The sequence below is a fragment of the Clinocottus analis genome, unplaced genomic scaffold (assembly GCF_023055335.1).
Source record: "Clinocottus analis isolate CAN_PGR_092001 unplaced genomic scaffold, fCliAna1.0.p SCAF_1, whole genome shotgun sequence".
NCBI classification, from domain to species: Eukaryota; Metazoa; Chordata; class Actinopteri; order Perciformes; family Cottidae; genus Clinocottus; species Clinocottus analis.
In genome coordinates this window covers 4,463,446-4,481,376 of record NW_027175820.1, presented here as the reverse complement: position 1 = coordinate 4,481,376, position 17,931 = coordinate 4,463,446, and the positions used below count along the sequence as shown (strand labels likewise).

At 42.5% G+C, this 17,931-nt stretch overlaps 1 protein-coding gene across 1 annotated transcript; it reads right to left on the bottom strand.

Moving 5' to 3' along the window:
* Positions 1-1,677: 1,677 nt before the first annotated feature.
* Positions 1,678-10,784, bottom strand: LOC137782812 (excitatory amino acid transporter 2-like). Its single transcript, XM_068572461.1, has 10 exons — positions 10,655-10,784; positions 9,239-9,391; positions 6,952-7,202; positions 6,744-6,852; positions 6,269-6,395; positions 5,906-6,139; positions 5,049-5,243; positions 4,464-4,598; positions 2,837-3,044; positions 1,678-1,749 (listed from the first exon to the last, which is right to left on the bottom strand). The coding sequence occupies exons 1-10, from the start codon at positions 10,782-10,784 to the stop codon at positions 1,678-1,680; spliced, it is 1,614 nt and encodes a 537-aa protein (XP_068428562.1).
* Between the last annotated feature and the right edge of the window lie 7,147 nt (positions 10,785-17,931).

The window sequence follows — 17,931 nt, the reverse complement described above, 5'->3', positions numbered from 1 at the left end:
TTTTCACCTGCGTTTGAACAGAGTTGCGACACTGAGTTAAACTCAGAAACATGTACATTATTCAGCCAACATCCGAAGACCTTTTTGTTGCCGCGACCTCGGATTTAAGCGAGTGCCGGAGGCCGAATTTAGTGTGCACTTGCCCAACTTTGACCACAGCTAATCCCGGCTCGTTCTTCGTGTTTAAATCTGCGGCGTGGAAACTACATTGTGAGATCTAAGTGACATCCTGAGAGGGAAGCCCCCGCACGCCGCCGTCGCTCGGAGTGTAGCGACGCCGGTTGGTGGCGGAAAACCCCACCCCTCCAAAAAAAAAAAACAGCCTCAAAATCCGTGAGTCCCTGTATTCGGTTGAAATGAACAGTTCTGACAGAAACGTGTTAGTCGTCACACTGACTGCACTCTGCAGTTGACATCGTCAAGGCAAGGTTTGTCATGTAGCAAAGAAATCAAACAGTTTGACATAAAACACAGAGCAATGCACCGGCCTGCTGAGCGATTGAGAGACGCCATCTTTATTTCCTCCTGATGAACCTTCCGACCTCTCTTTCCTCCTGCTCTCAGAAACGCACATGAATACGCGGCACACTCCAGCACACAGGCAAACTTATTGGACTGCAAACAGAAACGGAGTGCATTGCTCACACAGAACATGTATACAAAAAAGTAATAAATCAATAAATAAATAGCCGTGAGGGCACCCTTCACGTGCTCTATTTTCTGCTTTAAAGCTCTCTGCAAGACATCCTGTACTGTTTTTGCTGCCACTTTTAGAGGTCACCCCCCCTCTGCTCTTATGGTCTTAGCCCTAAGCTTCGCTTCTTAGGCTTGGCCATGTGTGTGACATCACGGTGTAATCCCATAAGTCAAACAGTCAAAAGGTAACGCAGCGTAACCATCACATACATCACAGTGCCACACGAAGCCGCTCTGTCGCTCTGCCCGGGCTCTGTTTTCATAAACCCAGTTTGCATTATTTGGAGCCCCGTCGGGCCCAGAGTTTACGACCATTTCATAAGAAGACAGAGCATCTCAGAGTACACAAACCATCATCTGTCTGATTCTGATCGGCCGATCTCCTCCAGTAACAGTTCCGAGTCATTTACACCAACGTTGACGTTTTCTCTTACTTGGTCCTTGCATTAAGTGGAACAAGGACAGCGTCCACGCGTCGTGCCGCCGCCCTTCGAGCTACAAAAGAAAATGCTTCAATACAAAAGAAAAATGAGATGTTGCACGAGGTCGGAGAAGTCTTTCGTTGACGGAACAAGAAGCTTGCAGCGGCACCGAGTAAGGCCCTGAGTGGAGTCAACCGCGGGATGTTTTGTTCAGTACAAAGCGCTCGAAATGCACCAGTTCATTACAGTTTGTGTCTAGTGCAAATGCAAAATCTAACACAAGTTGGGTGAGTCATCTGTAGTACGCTCCAGTAGCTCCCCGGATGGGTAACTGAGAGAAGAAGGGAGGAAAAAAAAGACTGTCCGACTGATTGTTCTCGTGGTCTCTGCTTACTTTCACACTGTTTCGCTCCTTCTTTTTCTATGCGATTTCTTTTTTTTTTTTCTTTTTTTTTTTTCTTTCTTTTTGTGTTGCTTTTTGTTGAATTCTATAGTCGTGTCGGCAGAAAGTTAAAGCTGTCGGAACTCGGGGTAAGGCGCGGCAGCATCTGGATCTGCTTTACTCGCATTTCCACGGTCCCTCTTCAACAAGAGAGAAACCTGCGGTGTTGCCAATTTTGCCATTGGTGACCTGCAAGCAATTATCAAGAACATCTAACTGTGGGGGGCCAAGGCACCGTCATTTACACACCGTCAGCGGTTGGGAGCAGAGAAGCCATTGTACGTCTTTACATTGTGGCCATTGGCCTCGGGGCTGAATTATTGTTCGAATCCCCCGGCATTGAAACGCATGTCATCTCATACACTGATACAATGACACAGTGATGCTGCTTTCATGTCAATGTGGTTCGTCAGTGACAACATTATATGAAAATATGGATCGTCATAGTTTTCTTGAGAGTTGGCCATGTATTTTATGGATTCTCTGCCCAACCGAATTACAATAATCAGTCATCAAAGTAATCAGCATGCAAAAATTGCATCATACAGACAAGGAAATATCAACAAATATTCTATCGTATAAGTGAAATTGTCTTTCACAGGCATTTCATAAATGTATGCATCACTCTGGATGAAACATTGGGTGAAACAGCAGTCTTTATGTATAGCACTGGCTACAGAAAAATAAAAAATACTCTTTTAAAAAAATGGCCAATGATTGAAAAGTGTAATTTGGTCAGGGCTGCCATAAATACATGTCCAATTAAGTAGACAAGAGAAGAAGAATAAGAAAGAAAAAAAACAGTTTCTTAATAAAATCAAAACATACAACATCAAAATACAACTTGTATATATAATTATGTACAAGACAACGCATTGGAAAATGGTTGATGCTTAAAATTTAACACTTACAATTGTGTTTGAAAGAGATTAAAACAGAGTTTTTGAAGATTATAAAAACCTATATTATAATAAAAAAGAAAAAAAAAGAACGTGTATCGCTTTTGCTGAACCCGGTACCACAAAAACTGCTTTTTCATATGAGTAACAGGTGAATAAATAAATATAGAAATATTTATTCAGCGTTTTTCACCAAATGTGACCTTTTCTATTCACACACACACACACACACACACACACACACACACACACAAATCCACCGATACAAGAAGTCACATAGAAACACGGAAAGGAAAAGAAAGACGAACACAGCAGACACAGAGCTGGGGGAGGATTGTCTACATGCACGTCTCTATGTCCGTTAACGTGAAATGTACCTTGCAGTCGTCTATCAAGATTGAGTTGTGGTGAGCGTACACATTCTGGTTGCTGTTATTTTCATAGAAGGATTGTGTCTTTGCCATCTCAAAGTCTTCCATCCGGGCCTGTTGGTCGAAGGAGTCCAGCTCGTGCTTGGAAAGGTGGTACACGATGCCGGCCCCGTAAGAGTCCCCCACCACATTGACGGAGGTACGGAAACGATCCCTGCATGTTGAGGACAGTTGCATGGACGGATAGAAACAGGGGTCGTAGTTGATGAAAAAAAAGGAGAACAGCAGTGGGTAAGGAGGAGTGCCATTTCTTTGTTGGCGGGGTTTGAATTTTGGGTTTAAGTTTAGTTGTTAGTTGTGCTTCTGCAACACCAAGATGGAATGAGTGGGCATGAAGAGAATAAATACTCAGAGAGAAAAGTTATCAAAGCCCGAGTGTTTTTACACCCACAAAACACATGTCGGAGGCCGAGAGAGGAAAAAATGCTCACTTTGCAAATCAAAGTCAAGCGTCTGTTTTGATGCTACTTTGACCACGACGGTGGTTTATCTCTGCCAGGCCTACTCAACGAGAATAAATTATGTCACTGGGCGATTTCTGAAAACTAAAAGAATGTCGAGAATTTTGCATTCGGCGTATCCAGGGAACAGTGTTGAAGGTTACGTGGTATGAAAGAACGAGGGGCAAGAAGGTTCACGCAGGCCGGGCGGCAGCCGATGGACGACGGGTGGAACAAACCCGTTGGGAACCAACGAGAACTCTTTAATTCAATTTAATATATAGATACAATTAAAATTTCTATCCAATAGAGCCGATGACACATTACTTAACCGGTTTTTAAATCTGTTTTCTTGAGTCACAGAATGTAATTATACAGAGCAAACCCTTCCATAAGAATACAACATTCAGACAAAAGGTTGTTTCAAATGATGAAATCAAACAGCAAGTTTTGTCTTTAAGCTTTTTGGGCATCATTTCTAGTCATAAAAATGGTCCAAGGAGAAGAACAATAAATCCTGCTGCATAATACGTTTCAGCACCCTGACTGGGACACTGACTGCTCCTAAACCCTGAGTCTGTCTGGCTGCTGAACTTTAAATATCTATCAACTCAATGGGTTGATTTCACTTCTATAGAAGATGCATAGTCCAGGCACTGAATACACCTGACACAGTGTAACATGCTGAAACAAATAATAAATTATTAGGAATAGGGAGCAAGAGATTGCTAATACTGGCCAAGTGGAGTTCTGCCACTTATTTGTTCGTCCTTCACAAAACTCTATGGGTTTGTAGTCTAAACACAGCGTTGACCCCGCGTCTACTGCGACCGTGCTGGTAAGAAAACTCTGCACGCAGCGTTCTAGTGAAGATCTTTATGCGTCCAAAGGATTGTTGGAGGAAATTTAGGACAATAAGGTGGGCGGAGTTATGCTTTGAAGGTGCCATGGATAGCTGGTATTTCTTAATAACCCGCTGAGCACGAGATGTCATAGTTTCGTTGAAACGACAGCACATTCTAAAAGAAAGAGAATGTGAATTTGGTCTCGTTGAGGTATTTTTTGAGGGTTAAACAGATTGCAAGTGTGTTTATGTCTTTCAATAATAGCATTGGTGTCGCTGGTGAACTCACAGCAGCCAGTCGACAGCAACCAGGAGGCTGATGTCCTCGGTGGGCAGCCCCACCGCGGTGAGGATCAGAAGCATGGTCACAAGTCCAGCACTGGGGATACTGGCTGCTCCAACACTGGCCAGGGTGGCTGTCATACTAAACAAGGGAAGCAAATTCATTCTCTCAGCAGGAGGACAGAACGAAAAACTATTTGAACATGCAGGCAGTGTATTTTTTTTTTATTAAAAAACGGTTTGACGCCAACCTGAACATTTGAAATGACTCACTAATCGCATGAGGAAGTGGTTGAGTAACACAGTGCCCGACCATAATCAGGACAATTATCTCAACCAAATTCATTGATGCCCACAATGGTACGCAAACTCCAAAATTATGGTTTTCATTCCATTTATGTGAAATAAACAGAAAGATTACTGTATTTACAACACACAAAAAAAACTTTTGACCTCTTCACTGCACAAAAGCTTCACCAGTATTCATGGAGGAAGACTATAATTAGAAATATTATTTCTCATGCTCAGGCCAATTTACCGCCGAAACATGAACCTTTTGGCAAATGTGCGCGCTCTGGAGCCGCATTCTCACCTGACGGTAACAATCTGGCCCCAGTCGAGGTGGATCCCGTTCATCTGCGCGATGAAGATGGCGGCCACCGCCTCGTAAAGCGCCGTGCCGTCCATGTTGATGGTGGCGCCGACCGGGAGGACGAAGCGCGTGACCCTCTTGTCGATGCCCAGGTTGTCCTCCAAGCATCGGAACGTGACGGGCAAGGTTCCGGCACTGCGGCGAAATGAAAGGTGGAAGAAATGTTTTTTCCGAGTTCACGAAACCGAAAATGCACCCACATCGGCACTAACTTTCTGCCAGAAATAAAGAACTTTAGAGCAAATCATAGACTGTCTGTTGAGAATTAGTCTGACTGGGTCGCACTTGATGTTGCAGTATTTTTTCATCCAATTAATTACGCTCTTCTTCTTTTCACACAAATATAAATCCACTCTGAACTATAGTTAAATATTCATGTTACGTTGTTAAATAAAACAGACGAATGTAGACGAAAGGCCTTCATGAGTTTCGCTTCACCAAGGAAGTAGAAAGTTATTACAGTTTGAGGCTGAATCCCATCGAGAAAAACAGCCGTATGTTTTTGTCTGATAATTAACAAGTGTTTCTGGCACATGGCGGACGGCGTGCGGGCCAGAACGCGACGGGCCCGAGCTCAACCTCAGGAGGGGGAAAGAATAATAAAACATCTGGTAGGTATAGGTCCTCCCACACGGAGACACAGTAAGAAGCCAAAGATGGCAAGATGACTTCATGACCATTTGAAATAAAGCTTGCGTCTGGTATTTATCATATGGACATGGAGGGAGGGGAGAGGGAAATGTGAGTAGTTATACGGCCGCGATTTAGAAGCAGGCACAGAAATCCCCTCATCGTACCTGGACGCCGTTCCGAGTGCCGTGACCCAAGCTTGGAATATCCCCATGAAGAACGTGAAGGGGTTTTCTTTTACTATCACAAAATATATCAACGGAAGGAAGATGCCTCCGTGGATGATCAGGCCCACTATCACAGTGACCATGTACATGCCCAGCTGCCTCGCGACCACCTCCAAGTCCGCGATGGAGATGATCTTTCCACAGATGAGGCAGGCGATACCCAATGGGGAGTACCTTCAGAGAGACACAAGATGTTTGTCATCAGGATTACTCGTTTTTTATGTTTTCTATCGGCGGGTTTTTGAATGTATTGAGGAGTAATGGTTTGGCAGTGTCAGTGTGCCTGCAGTGGAGAGCACTTACCACATAATTGCGCCAACGAGCCTCATGACAATCTCATTCAGGACGTTGAAAAACTCCAACATCAGCTTGGCCTTTTCCCCCATTTTGCCCATAATTACTCCAAACGCGACAAAGAAGCCAATCAAGCCTGTACGGACAGAGTAATATTGGATTACGCTTGGATACACTTGCCTTAAAGAAAATAAATAGCCTGGAATGGGGGCAAATCGTGCCACAGAAATGTAAATGTATTTTGGCATTTTTTGCAATAATAATAAAAAAAAGATAATATTCTGCAAAGTGAAAGAACTTCGGCGTCACAGGTGTTAAAGAAGGACAATTGAATTCATTGTTACAGCTGCCAAGGAGGTTTTGTTTTTGGATCTGTTTAGGTGCAGGTGGGTGTTATTATTGTGTTCTCTAGTTATTGTGTTCTTGAAAATAAAAAAAGAAACTCTGGGTTTTCTTCAACAACTTCTCAGACTTTTTCACCTACCGAGGACGTTCATCCCTCCCTTGAACTGGAGCGACCTTTTCACGGTGAACTGCGGGGGCGCTTTGGTTCTGTTAGTGGGCACTTGTACTTTGGTGATTACTGTTTGGATCTGGACAAAGAGGGCGGAGAGCAGAACATAGAGATTGGAGGAAGTGACACATGAATCAGATGCTCTGTGGTGGGTGGACTCTTCCGGCGAGACGCCTACCTGCTGAAAGCAGGCCTGCACCAGGTTCTCCGGGAAAAGATTTCGGATGAGATCGAAGAAAGCGTCCACGCTCGACACGTCGTCGTTCTTCTTTCCCGGCCCGAGGTTGGCCTTCAGCTTGGGGTTACCGGGATGGATGAGCAGCACCAGGATCACGCCCAGGATGGCCGCGATCACCGTCGTAGACATGTAGTACACCATGGCCCGGGTGCCCAAGCGGCCGCTGGATTTGGCGTCCAAACCCGCGAGTCCTGTTGGCACAAGGAAAAATTACAATTTCATGTGTCTGACCTCTTCTATAGGCCCCAAATACAAACAAACAAAACTATTTTGCATATTAAACTATTTTGCATATTTCTTTTTTTTTTTATCCCACTAGAGCCCGAACCAAAAATTACGATATTGGTAATATCTGAGGCATTTAGTACTTTGACTGCTTCTCAACAACAGACTGTGGGCTAGCAGTATTAAAAAAAATTAAATAAATAGTAAATAAAAATATGTTTTATTCCACCATTTGGTTTCTGTTTCTCTATCTCATTTTGTTTTCTATTTTATTTCTTTTAAAGTAAATCATGTAAAAAATTTAAAAAAAAGAAGTTCCCTATTATAAAAAAATGCCAATTGCTTAGCACAAATGATTTCAATGAAAATATTTGAAACTCCGCATCACCATTAAATTGATATTCACCAATCTGCTGCTTCCAGTCAGACCAGCTTGCAACACTTGAACTGTGGATCCTCCACACACACACACACACACACAGACACTGACACACACACACACACACACACACACACACACAAACAAACACGGCTCACCTCATTTAGATAAGTGTGGATTGTGCGAGCGTTCTCGCTGTGAGAACATATTGTGCAAATATATTGGAAAAACTAATTCTGTTGCCCAAAAAATAAAAGAATTCACATGGCTTGCTTCCAACAGTGAGATGAATCAGAAACTCTGCTGCGAGAGTACACCAGAAGAACATTTCTATACTTTAATTTCACATTTCTGCGGACAATAGGACAAATCTATTGAATTTGTTTTCCAATGTGACAGCGAGTGATTGTAACACTGTGTCTTAACTTCTGGAACTGCACAGAATGAATAACTGGAGGAGTTTCCAGCACATGAATTGTTTTCTGAGGGTAATCGAGTTCGGAGAGACGTTGTGTGAACTATCAAAATGCGTCTGCACACTGCAGCCTACTGTAAACATTATTGCTAATTGTCAAACGTGCATCCAAAAAAGTTTGGAAAACAAAGTTAAAACTAGATTTCATCAGCGATTTGATGCTTATTTTCAAGAAAAAAAAACATATGACATCATTAACCTTTTTTTTAAAAACAGGTCTACTGTAATCTAGATGCACATGAAGAGAGCTAGACGTCATCATCAAAAGAATAACATCGTAAACTAAATGTTCTCTTTTGCTCTTTAATTCCCAAAGGGAACAAAACGTAGCAATTATGAAATATTGTGTATCAGTAGATTCTGTCAACCCAGTCGTCAAAAAGTACATTGTACATTTCTGCAAACCGTGGATACGTTGAATGTCTATGTTTGTCCACAAGAAAAGAAAAGAAAAAACCTTTCAAAATAAAAGCAATGACATGTAGTAAACACCGTGAGACGAGTTGTTAGGTTTAGGCAACACAACTTGGTTCAGGTTTGTAAAAAGATTATGGGTTGTGTTAAAATAATAAGATAACAATGTAATGTAAAAATAAATCAGTTAAAGGCGGTTGTATTTCATTTTCACTAAAGTCACGTAAAAAAGCGCAGACTTTACGTTTTTCTCAGGGGGCGTGCCCTTGGATGGCTTTCTGGCTTGTTACTTATTAATATATCATGAAAATGATGTTCAATATACTATATATATATATATACAGTATATACAATATACTATGTCCCTTGCTCTGTGTGCGTGATTCATTGTGCTGCTTTACCGAATGCTCTGACCAGATGTAAAAAAACACAGATATTCAGCGTATTTAAGGTTTGTAGAAACATAAAATACCAAATTTATTTCCTGGCGATAGGATTTATTTGGTCCGAGTCTTTTCTTTTGAAGTGGTGTGATGTTCATGTTATCAATAAGTAGAGATTATAAGTGTGGACCCCTTCACTCAAAAAAAGTGAACTCTATGCAAAAACCCGCCCACTCTCTCATCTTCCTGTTGCAATGCAACACGCAGGCAGCAACAAGTTGCAACCGTTGCGACCTCATTTTGGCAAATTGAGCATAACATTTGCAGCAGCCGCTGTACCAACTCGCCCACCTGTGACCAGACTGGAGACAACAAGAGGCAAAATAAGCATCTTTAGCATCCTCATTAGGATCTCTCCGGGGAAGGCGATGATCATAACGACATCAGGAGGGAGAGGCGATATGTGCCGCAGCAGCATTCCAGCGATGGAGCCCAGAAACACACCTGAGCCGGTGAGAAAAACACAAATCAATCACAAAGCGTGTTGACTCAGAGCGATGAGACGCTAACCCCGCACGCTGAAAGTGTCTGAACGTGAACATATCGACATCTGCGTGATGAACGCGAGCTCGCCTGTTTTTTTTTTTGCTCATTCGAGTTTTTTTAATTAACAACACAACCAGAGACATCTGAGCGTCCTGGTGCCGCGACGTTACATGGTTCACTCGTACAAAATAATGACACCAGGAGAATCTAACTTTAATCCAAATGCTTTCTCAGTCACTGAACATCCGTCAACAAATGTAGAATGAAAATAGAGTTGGAAAAACAGTGGAAAAATAACATACGGAGGACGACAGCTTTTTTCTTGTTTGTATTCAGTTCAAATGAAATATAAAAGTAGCTCCTGACGTCAGAGCATCACAGAATAATCTGAATGCTTTTAACAAGAAGCTGTGAACCGTGTTCATATTGGGATGGTATTTAGTAAAAAAGGATTAGCTTCACGTAGAGCAGCTGATCGGTTACCACCTCCGCAAAAGGGCCCTGGATTTGAAAGGCCGGGGTCTTCCTGAGGGAAGTTTGTAGGCTATGTCTGCTTATGCTTTAGGTTATACTTCAGGTTCCACCCAATGGTTAATTTCTCATTGGTGTAAACATAGAAATGAAATAGAAGCAGAACGGACATGCTCATTCAAATCGCCGCAGCGGGACGGTCAGAGCAGCGGCCATTTTTGAAGCAGTGGGATGACCATTGTGTACACTAAACTAAGGTTTTGCAGTAACGACTTAAACAGGCAGTGAAGCAAGTGACGTCTCAAAGCACCGAGAGAACAAATAAGTCAAATTGAACAACATAATGCTTCATTTACGCACTCTTAGCGTAGGAAAGCACATGCTGACAGGGACTATTTTGTCCGACTTGTTTTCTGTAACCAGGTTAGCGTTAAAGCATGGAGGAATTCCCAAGCCAGCTAGCTAGCTGGTGGAGAGCTGCTTGGAGAGCTAGCTTGAGGGTTCCACCATGCTGTGAAGCTACACTGGTTACAGAAAACAAGCCACCGAGCTAACTAGCCAGCCACTAACTAGATGGAGGTTTTTTGGGGGGTCAAATAATCATGTTCAATGCCCGTCTAACTCTAATTCTATTTCTATTGGTGTTTGTTTGTCTAAGTGTGTTTTGTTGAATGCAGGCTGGGAAAGTCTCCATGAAGTGGGAGTCGAACGAGGACGGATTGTGGATGAAAGTATTCATCCACAACTTACCCAAGATCGTGAGAGTGAGGACCATGTTCTTCATGATTTTATCACACATACTGCTACATATGCTGTCAGGAGATTCCACGATGGGCTCAAGGTGGCTCCCATCCATCTTGACCTCCACTTGCTTCTGCATTTTATTGGCACTGAAAGAGGCAAAGAAGGAAGAAGTGCTGGTGTTAATCAGACATAAACAATTCTAGTGCAGCCCCATCTTTATTTTCAGCCTCCTTCATATTAAGTTAGAGATTTAACTTTGAGTAGAAATGTCCCGTTATTGCTAAGTATGGAACTAATAGAATGATTTATGCACAGCCAGCTGTTGCTGAGACAACCTTTATAATTCACAGATAGCATTTAGAAAATGCTAGAGGCTTCCAGCCTGGCTGTGCGTTCTGGGAAGCCAGTGAGGGACCACATTCTTGTCACTGGGATTTCAACTCCTCCCGGTTGGTCAGGGTGCCTGCATAGGTAACAGTGAATCTCCAACACATTATAACCTCCATGGACATGATGACCTCACCAAGTTAACCGTAGAGTTAGCCTGGTGACGAATCGGTAACACACAGGGTGGTGATGATGGCGTTGACGAGCAATATTGCTACTTCAAAAGCGTTCACATGTGTCATTGAGTAATTGATGAGGACACATGCTTGGGTGCTTATGTATTTCTGCATAATACTCTGCATTCTAAATGCATGCAAAGTTGTAAAAAAAAGTTTGCAGATGGCCTTTTACAATTAGTTACAGACATTCCCAAACAATTAGCACAGAATCAATAAAGAGCCTGTGTATAATCTGCATTTTAATCAATGTATTCCAGTTTTACCCGATTTGAATAAAACGGAACGCCAGCTGTTCCCCGTATACCCCTCCTCTGCTGCTTCTGCTGGATTTCTATGCATAGTCATTTATGATAATGTGAGATATAAAAGTGTTTTTCCCATCACAAGCAAATACAATACATGTGGGGTTTTCTTTGTTATGAGGTCAGTGAATTGGCTCCATGCTTTACTTTGAGTTTCCAGGTCTTTCATTGCTCAGAGACGTTGTCTTCGATCTCGCTGCTTGATCATCCCGGCGAAGCAACAAGTGTCTCAGGTTTGTTGTGGTCCGCCGCAAAGCCTCTTTGACTTAGAGATCAGCTTTCCCCTGTGCAGCCGATAAATCCTCCGCAGAGCACAGACGTGCACGGTTATGTAACAGCGAGTGTGCCCGTGTCATTTGGACTATCTCGACCTTCGTGACTTTAACACCTGGAATATTGATGCTGGCAGCAAACGCCACAGAAGAAAAAAGTTGGAGTGAAAAAGTTTCCATCCAGAAAAAAAAGTACTTCCCCCTCAGTACGGCACACAGTCACGTAGGCGTCGAGAAAGCTTTAATTACAGGCAAAGAAACTTAATGTACTCTTTCATCCCACATGACATTGATAATACAATATATTTGATTCAGGTTCTGCAGAAGTGAAAGGGAACGGGGAACATGTGAGGTGAGGGCAGAGTACTGCCAAGTCAATCACACCTTTGTGATACACTGTGCTCTAGCATTAATGAGACTTAAGCCTTCTAAAGAGGGTAAAATTAGCACCTCCAGCACACAAGTGATTGAGTTATGCAACAGAAAAGGGGCTTCCCAGGAAAAGTCAAGGTGTCACCGCCACTCAGCCTGACCACTGTTAAGCGGGAGATTACCGATCTGAATAACAAACTTTCGTGTTATTTGCTTGACAAATCCTTTAAGACCAACAACAAGAAAACAAACATGACTGAGCAATGCAACGGGCCGTTTCCCGCTGAAGAAAAAGAAACATTTTTCGGATTTGTAGTTCTTTTCTCCAACGCAAGCACACGCAATACATCATATCCACATCTCTGCTTGTAAGGCTGATGCGAAAGGGTCAGGGGGGGTAGGAACAAGACGAAATGCATGTGTTGCGACAAGACACATCTTAAGAATATCATACTTCAACATGTCAGGATTAGACGGATGTTTTCCATTATGCCTGTTGTTACATCGGAACACAAAAGGCTGCAGCTATTGCTCGATGTTATCTTGATGTCGCTCCTCTTCAGAACTACCACATCACTGGGTGCCACTCATAACGCTTACCAGTTGCTTTGTATGTTGCTTTGGACCGAAATTGTATTAGTGGAGAGCTACTGCACAGGCGTCCGCGTCAGTGGGAAAAATAGAGTCATGACTCGTGCATCAGTAAATCCAGTCAGAACCTTCTAAAAAAAAAATGAAAAAAGAGAGTTTATCCCTTCAGATGGGGCCTCGTCGCTCCTTTGAAATATCTGCAGGTCACTTCTTTCTTAGCGTTTGGACGTCTATTCCCAAATCACCAGATCATTCAGCCTCAGGGTGGTGCGTAAAGGTAAACTGACTTCTGGAGGTCTGACAGGAGTGTCCCAGAGCGGGAGGGTGGAGTCAACCTGCTGAGATTAGCAAGGGGTTGAAATCCTTGTTGCTGTCTCTTTTTTTTTTTCGTCTTCCACTTTTTTTTTTGTTGCTTAGCTTTTATTTATTTACTTCTCCTTCCAACGAGAACGTTTTTGTTGTTGCTTTGGACGCCCAATGGGATCAAAGCACAAGAGGTCTCAGAATGAGTGAAAATAAGTGCTGAGAGTCGTGTTCGACTCTCGCTTCCCTGAAAGCACAAATCGTTTTTAGGCGATAAAAAGAAAAATAGCTAATTTACTTTGATTTTATGAATTAGAGGAATAGAACTAAACAATGCATATTCAGCAGGGACAATCTTTAAGCGTCCACGTGCTGCACCTGCACAGCTTAATACAGATATTTATAAGAGCGTGGCCTGCAGATCTTTTTGAATATTTTTTCCAGCCCTTTCAAAATAAAGTTCACCTAGGGTCTTCACACCCTCGGCTGTGCACGTACCGTGTTTTCCTAACAATGCTGTTATTAAGCATCCGAGTCATGTAACACTCTTCATGTCAGCTGATCGAATGTGTGTACTGTTCATCTGTGCCGCCATGTGGAGAATTTAAAGCGCTTTACCACAAGTTGTGGGCAAACAACACAGCCAAGCCTCTCGCAAAGCAAGTGATTAATTTGTAATCTCGAATTGGGTTCATGCTTCATTGGTATGTGAGACGGGGAAGAGAAACACACGCATTCGTCAAGTATCGAGTACACTCTTGCAGCTCGCTGGCCATGGGTCTGACCCGGGGGGTCAAGGGGCCGGACTTCAGGGGTTCTGGTGTCGCCAGCTGAATCCCGCTGCCCGTTGTTTACGGGCAGATTAGCAACTTGACATTTGGAGTTGTGGAACGACATGTTTCGACTAGATTGTCTGCTGAAGCAGCCGGTTTAGGAGTACATTTTAAACCAACAATAAAATCTTTGTCAAACACAATTATCCAAAATTACATTCGGCCAATAAGCGTCGAACGCTTCCCCTGCCCAAACGTTGTCCTGTTCAGACTCCAGCGTGCGAGTGCAGAAACTGTTCGTGGAGATTAAGTTCCCTGTAAACAATGGCGTACAAATGAAACCGCAAAAGAAAAGCTTTGAGGAGAACCCGCTGAGCAGAATAAGAGTTGATTACGCGAGCGAAACCAAAAAAGACAAACTGATTTCAGCTTTTTTCTTCAACACACGTTTGGAGAGTATTCAATCAGACATCCATTATGCCTCATGTTTGGGGACGCGTTTGTATTTCTGACTGATTTGAATGTTTTCGGGGTGCCTGTCATTTCAGGAACGCTGGAGATGACACGACGATTTGGATGAAGGCAAATGTAGAAAAAGAATCAAGCCAATATATACTTTATGATTTTTTTTTTTATAAATTGCATGTTTGGTAATAATAGTATGACCCTGAGCGTTTAGCCAGCACTAAATCGTGATTTGATTTGGAGGCATTTGCAGTGCTGCTTGGTCTTTTGAGTGAGCCTCCTCCTCCCTGAGGCTCCTTTTAGCTTCACAGTGTGACGCGGCCGTTGGACATGAAGTCAACGCTGGCGCTGTTGCCATGGCAGCACTTATTCTTAAATGTCGGCCCATTTTTCGACGTGGACAAGATGATTGCCGAGGTGCGCGTGGTCATCAGAGCCGTTTGGACACTTTGACACTCCTCGCGCTCCTGTTTGGTGGCTCATCGTCGGTCGGCCATGAGGACGCGCGGCCTCTCGAGGAGGCCTTTTATAATGCAATCATTGAAACGGCAGCTTCACCACAGACAACAATTTGTCGTTTGACGTGAGAATCAGAGAATTTCTGTGCAGGAATTACAGGAGAATTGAATGCCGGGTGACTGATTACAGAGGGGAACAATTTTAATGAAAAATAGCTGCTGCTGCTGGGAAGTTTTGCAATTTTTCACCAGGTGAAAGCGTTCGGAGAGCGTCACACTTCCTCCCGGCGAGGTGTATGAACGTTCCCATTTGCGTGGCGGGCCAGAGAGGCAATCCGAGAGCACATGGCCGAGCATCCGTCCACGAGACGGCACACCTCGCCTTTTTCCTCCCCTCAGCGCCGAGCCGACCTCATGCCGCAACACCTGACAACGCACGCCACGCTTAGACAGCAGGTGTCTATAATTAACTAATCTGTCCTGAGCCGTCCTAATCCGGCGCACACACACACAAACACACACACACACACACACTATGGTGGATCAGACACGCTCAGGGAACAGGTCCGCGAGTGTGGAACACATTTCCACACACCATAAAAACTAAAACAAGGTCTCATACTTTATATGGGGATATTGATGGAGGATCACTTTGTGGCAATCGAGGAACGCATTAGTAGAACGGCGATAAACAGAAACAGAGTCAGTGATTGAAGAAAGCTTTTCTTTGGACTGGATTGTGGCACACATCTGCTCTACAAACGCCACCATGGGCATCCACTGTGATGACCTCTTACTACATGTTGCAAGTTCCAGGCCTCCATCACTCATGTAAAGGGATTAGACTGCTCTGATGACCGTTTAGCACAACGTTAACGTACGGAGGGTCCATGAATGATATCTCTATTCAGTCAGGATTAGTAGATAAGTGAAGGAAAATGATAATGTTATGATGTGCTGTCATGGAAAAGGTTTTTTTTTTGTCAAGAAACTCATATAAAGTTGTTGCTAAAACTAGCTCAAAGTAGCTTATCATACTTTATTAACTGTTAATTTGTTAGCTGCTTATGCTGAGATTAGCAAAAACGTAACGAAAATAAACGTGATCAACTAAAATATGATCGGTGCGTTTCTCTAAAAGTTATATTGGCTCCTATTTTTCTTAAGTTTTGTGATCTGTTGTTTTTTATTAGGTTGAAAACCAAATTATGCAAGTATTTGATTTTTTTAAATTTTTTTACTGTTATTCAATTTCAATATATGAGAGGAAACTCTTTAAAATGCAATGAATGAAACATATTGAAACACATGAAAGATCAAAATAAAACACTCTACTGTACAATAAAACCTTAAAGTACAATGGCTCTACAGTAAATATGAATTATACTCTCCCTTTGTCGAGTTTCTTTGATGAATGCAATATTAATTTTAGAAATATTTAGCAAAACTAAATATTTTAGAGATGGAATGTACTCCTAAATGTACTCCTTGTTATTATGTTGTACAGTTCTCTTTGTAAGAACTGAAAATGATAAAAAAAAAAATTAAAAAATTAAAAAAAAGAAAGAAAGAAAGCTGCACAGGTTTTGAAAAAGTATAACATTTAGGCATAATTTACTAAATGATTATCATGCTGTATTGAAGAAGACTTGAACTAGAGATTGAAACATAAACTCATGTTTACAATGTTTACTGAATAAATCGAGAGAGAAGTAGAGTCATTTATATTGACTTCTATACAACCAGAGGAGTCACCCCCTGGTGTTCAGGAGAGAGAATGCAGGTTTAACACACGAAGCATTGACTTCTATACAACCAGAGGAGTTGCCCCCTGATGGCCAGTAGGAATAATGCAGGTTTAAGGTGCTGGCCATCTCTAAACGTCGGTCCTTCACAATCATAAACTTATGACCCGCTAGCCGTGTGTGGTGCCGTCTGTATCTACAGAGACCTTTGCCTTTATTTTGCCTTTTCTTTTTTCCTTTGCTCTGTTCGGGACATTTCTGGGCATCGGCAAAGAGCTCTGGGACGCCATGTGTGCGTGTAACCCTCAGCCAACAAGCAGGTTTCCCAGGTCAAACACGACCACCTCAGCCGAGCGTGCAACAAGGACACAGTTGTGTTTACACTGGAGTTAGCTGCAAGCCGGGTGCGTTGCATGGAGGACACAAGCTGCTGTGTCTGACTTATGCAGGCCTTTGTCCTGTGTTGGTTGTTTATTTTATCCTTTGCCCTCGACTTACACAGACAAAGAAGTCAGAGCCACATTATCAGTGGTCTATACGAGTTCAGCATCCACAACAACGCCACAGTCACAAACCGACTGAAAGAAATCCTTTTCGATAACAAAATCATTTTGACAGCGTCGACTTTAAAAAAGGGAAAATTCCTCCGAGACAGTCGGAGATACAGTACTGAGCCAAAATCTCTTTCTGCTGCTGGCGGGGATTAATAATAAAAATACTAAACCTCGTCGCTACATAAAAACAGCATAAACAATCAAAATCAGCAGCAGCTTCAATGCCAATATGTATTGCTATACTGTTTTTAATGGAACAAACAAATGACTGCAAACAATAAATAACAGAACTTTTCCAGCTCTCATGCACAGAATCTTGATTTTTAAACCTAAAACAAAACCAATCTTCGTGCTCAAAATTGTGTTACCGTAAAGCCATTGTATTCATTTTCGTGCAATATATATCTTCACAGTAAACATCACAGCTGTTTACACCTCATACATACTTTTAATACAAAAATAATACAACTCCCAGCATGCATACATTACAATACCCGTTACATAACGCAGACACGTGGTTGCTATGGAAGCGGAAAGTCCATTAACTGCAGAGATTTAGTCTAAGGATGTAACCCGGGGTTCAGTCAGTCGGTAAAATACTGACAATTCATGCAGAAACAATGAGGATTAATGGGCTTTTCTGATGGTTCCATGTGTCAAACTGTCAATGCTTTTCGGGATTTCATGCTTGGAGATGGGTTAAATATCATATGCTTCACTACGTCTTTATGAATCTCCATATGCTGCAGCAGATAAGCATCTGTCACCAACTAGATGCACATTATCTCAGAGGAGTGAACATATAGGCGTTTAGACGTGAGGAAAGTTGACGTTTACGTTTGGCTGTAAATCACAGAATACTGATGAAAAATCGTTATTGAG

Bases quoted from the DNA above. Each gene is read 5' to 3' on its own strand.
- LOC137782812 (XM_068572461.1), bottom strand. From the start codon at position 10,784: ATGCAGAAGCAAGTGGAGGTCAAGATGGATGGGAGCCACCTTGAGCCC. The intron at 9,392-10,654 runs GTAAGTTGTGGA...TCACCGGCTCAG, and splicing joins CCTCACTCTCACGATCTTGG to GTGTGTTTCTGGGCTCCATC. The intron at 1,750-2,836 runs GTACATTTCACG...AATTGCTTGCAG, and splicing joins TCTTGATAGACGACTGCAAG to GTCACCAATGGCAAAATTGG.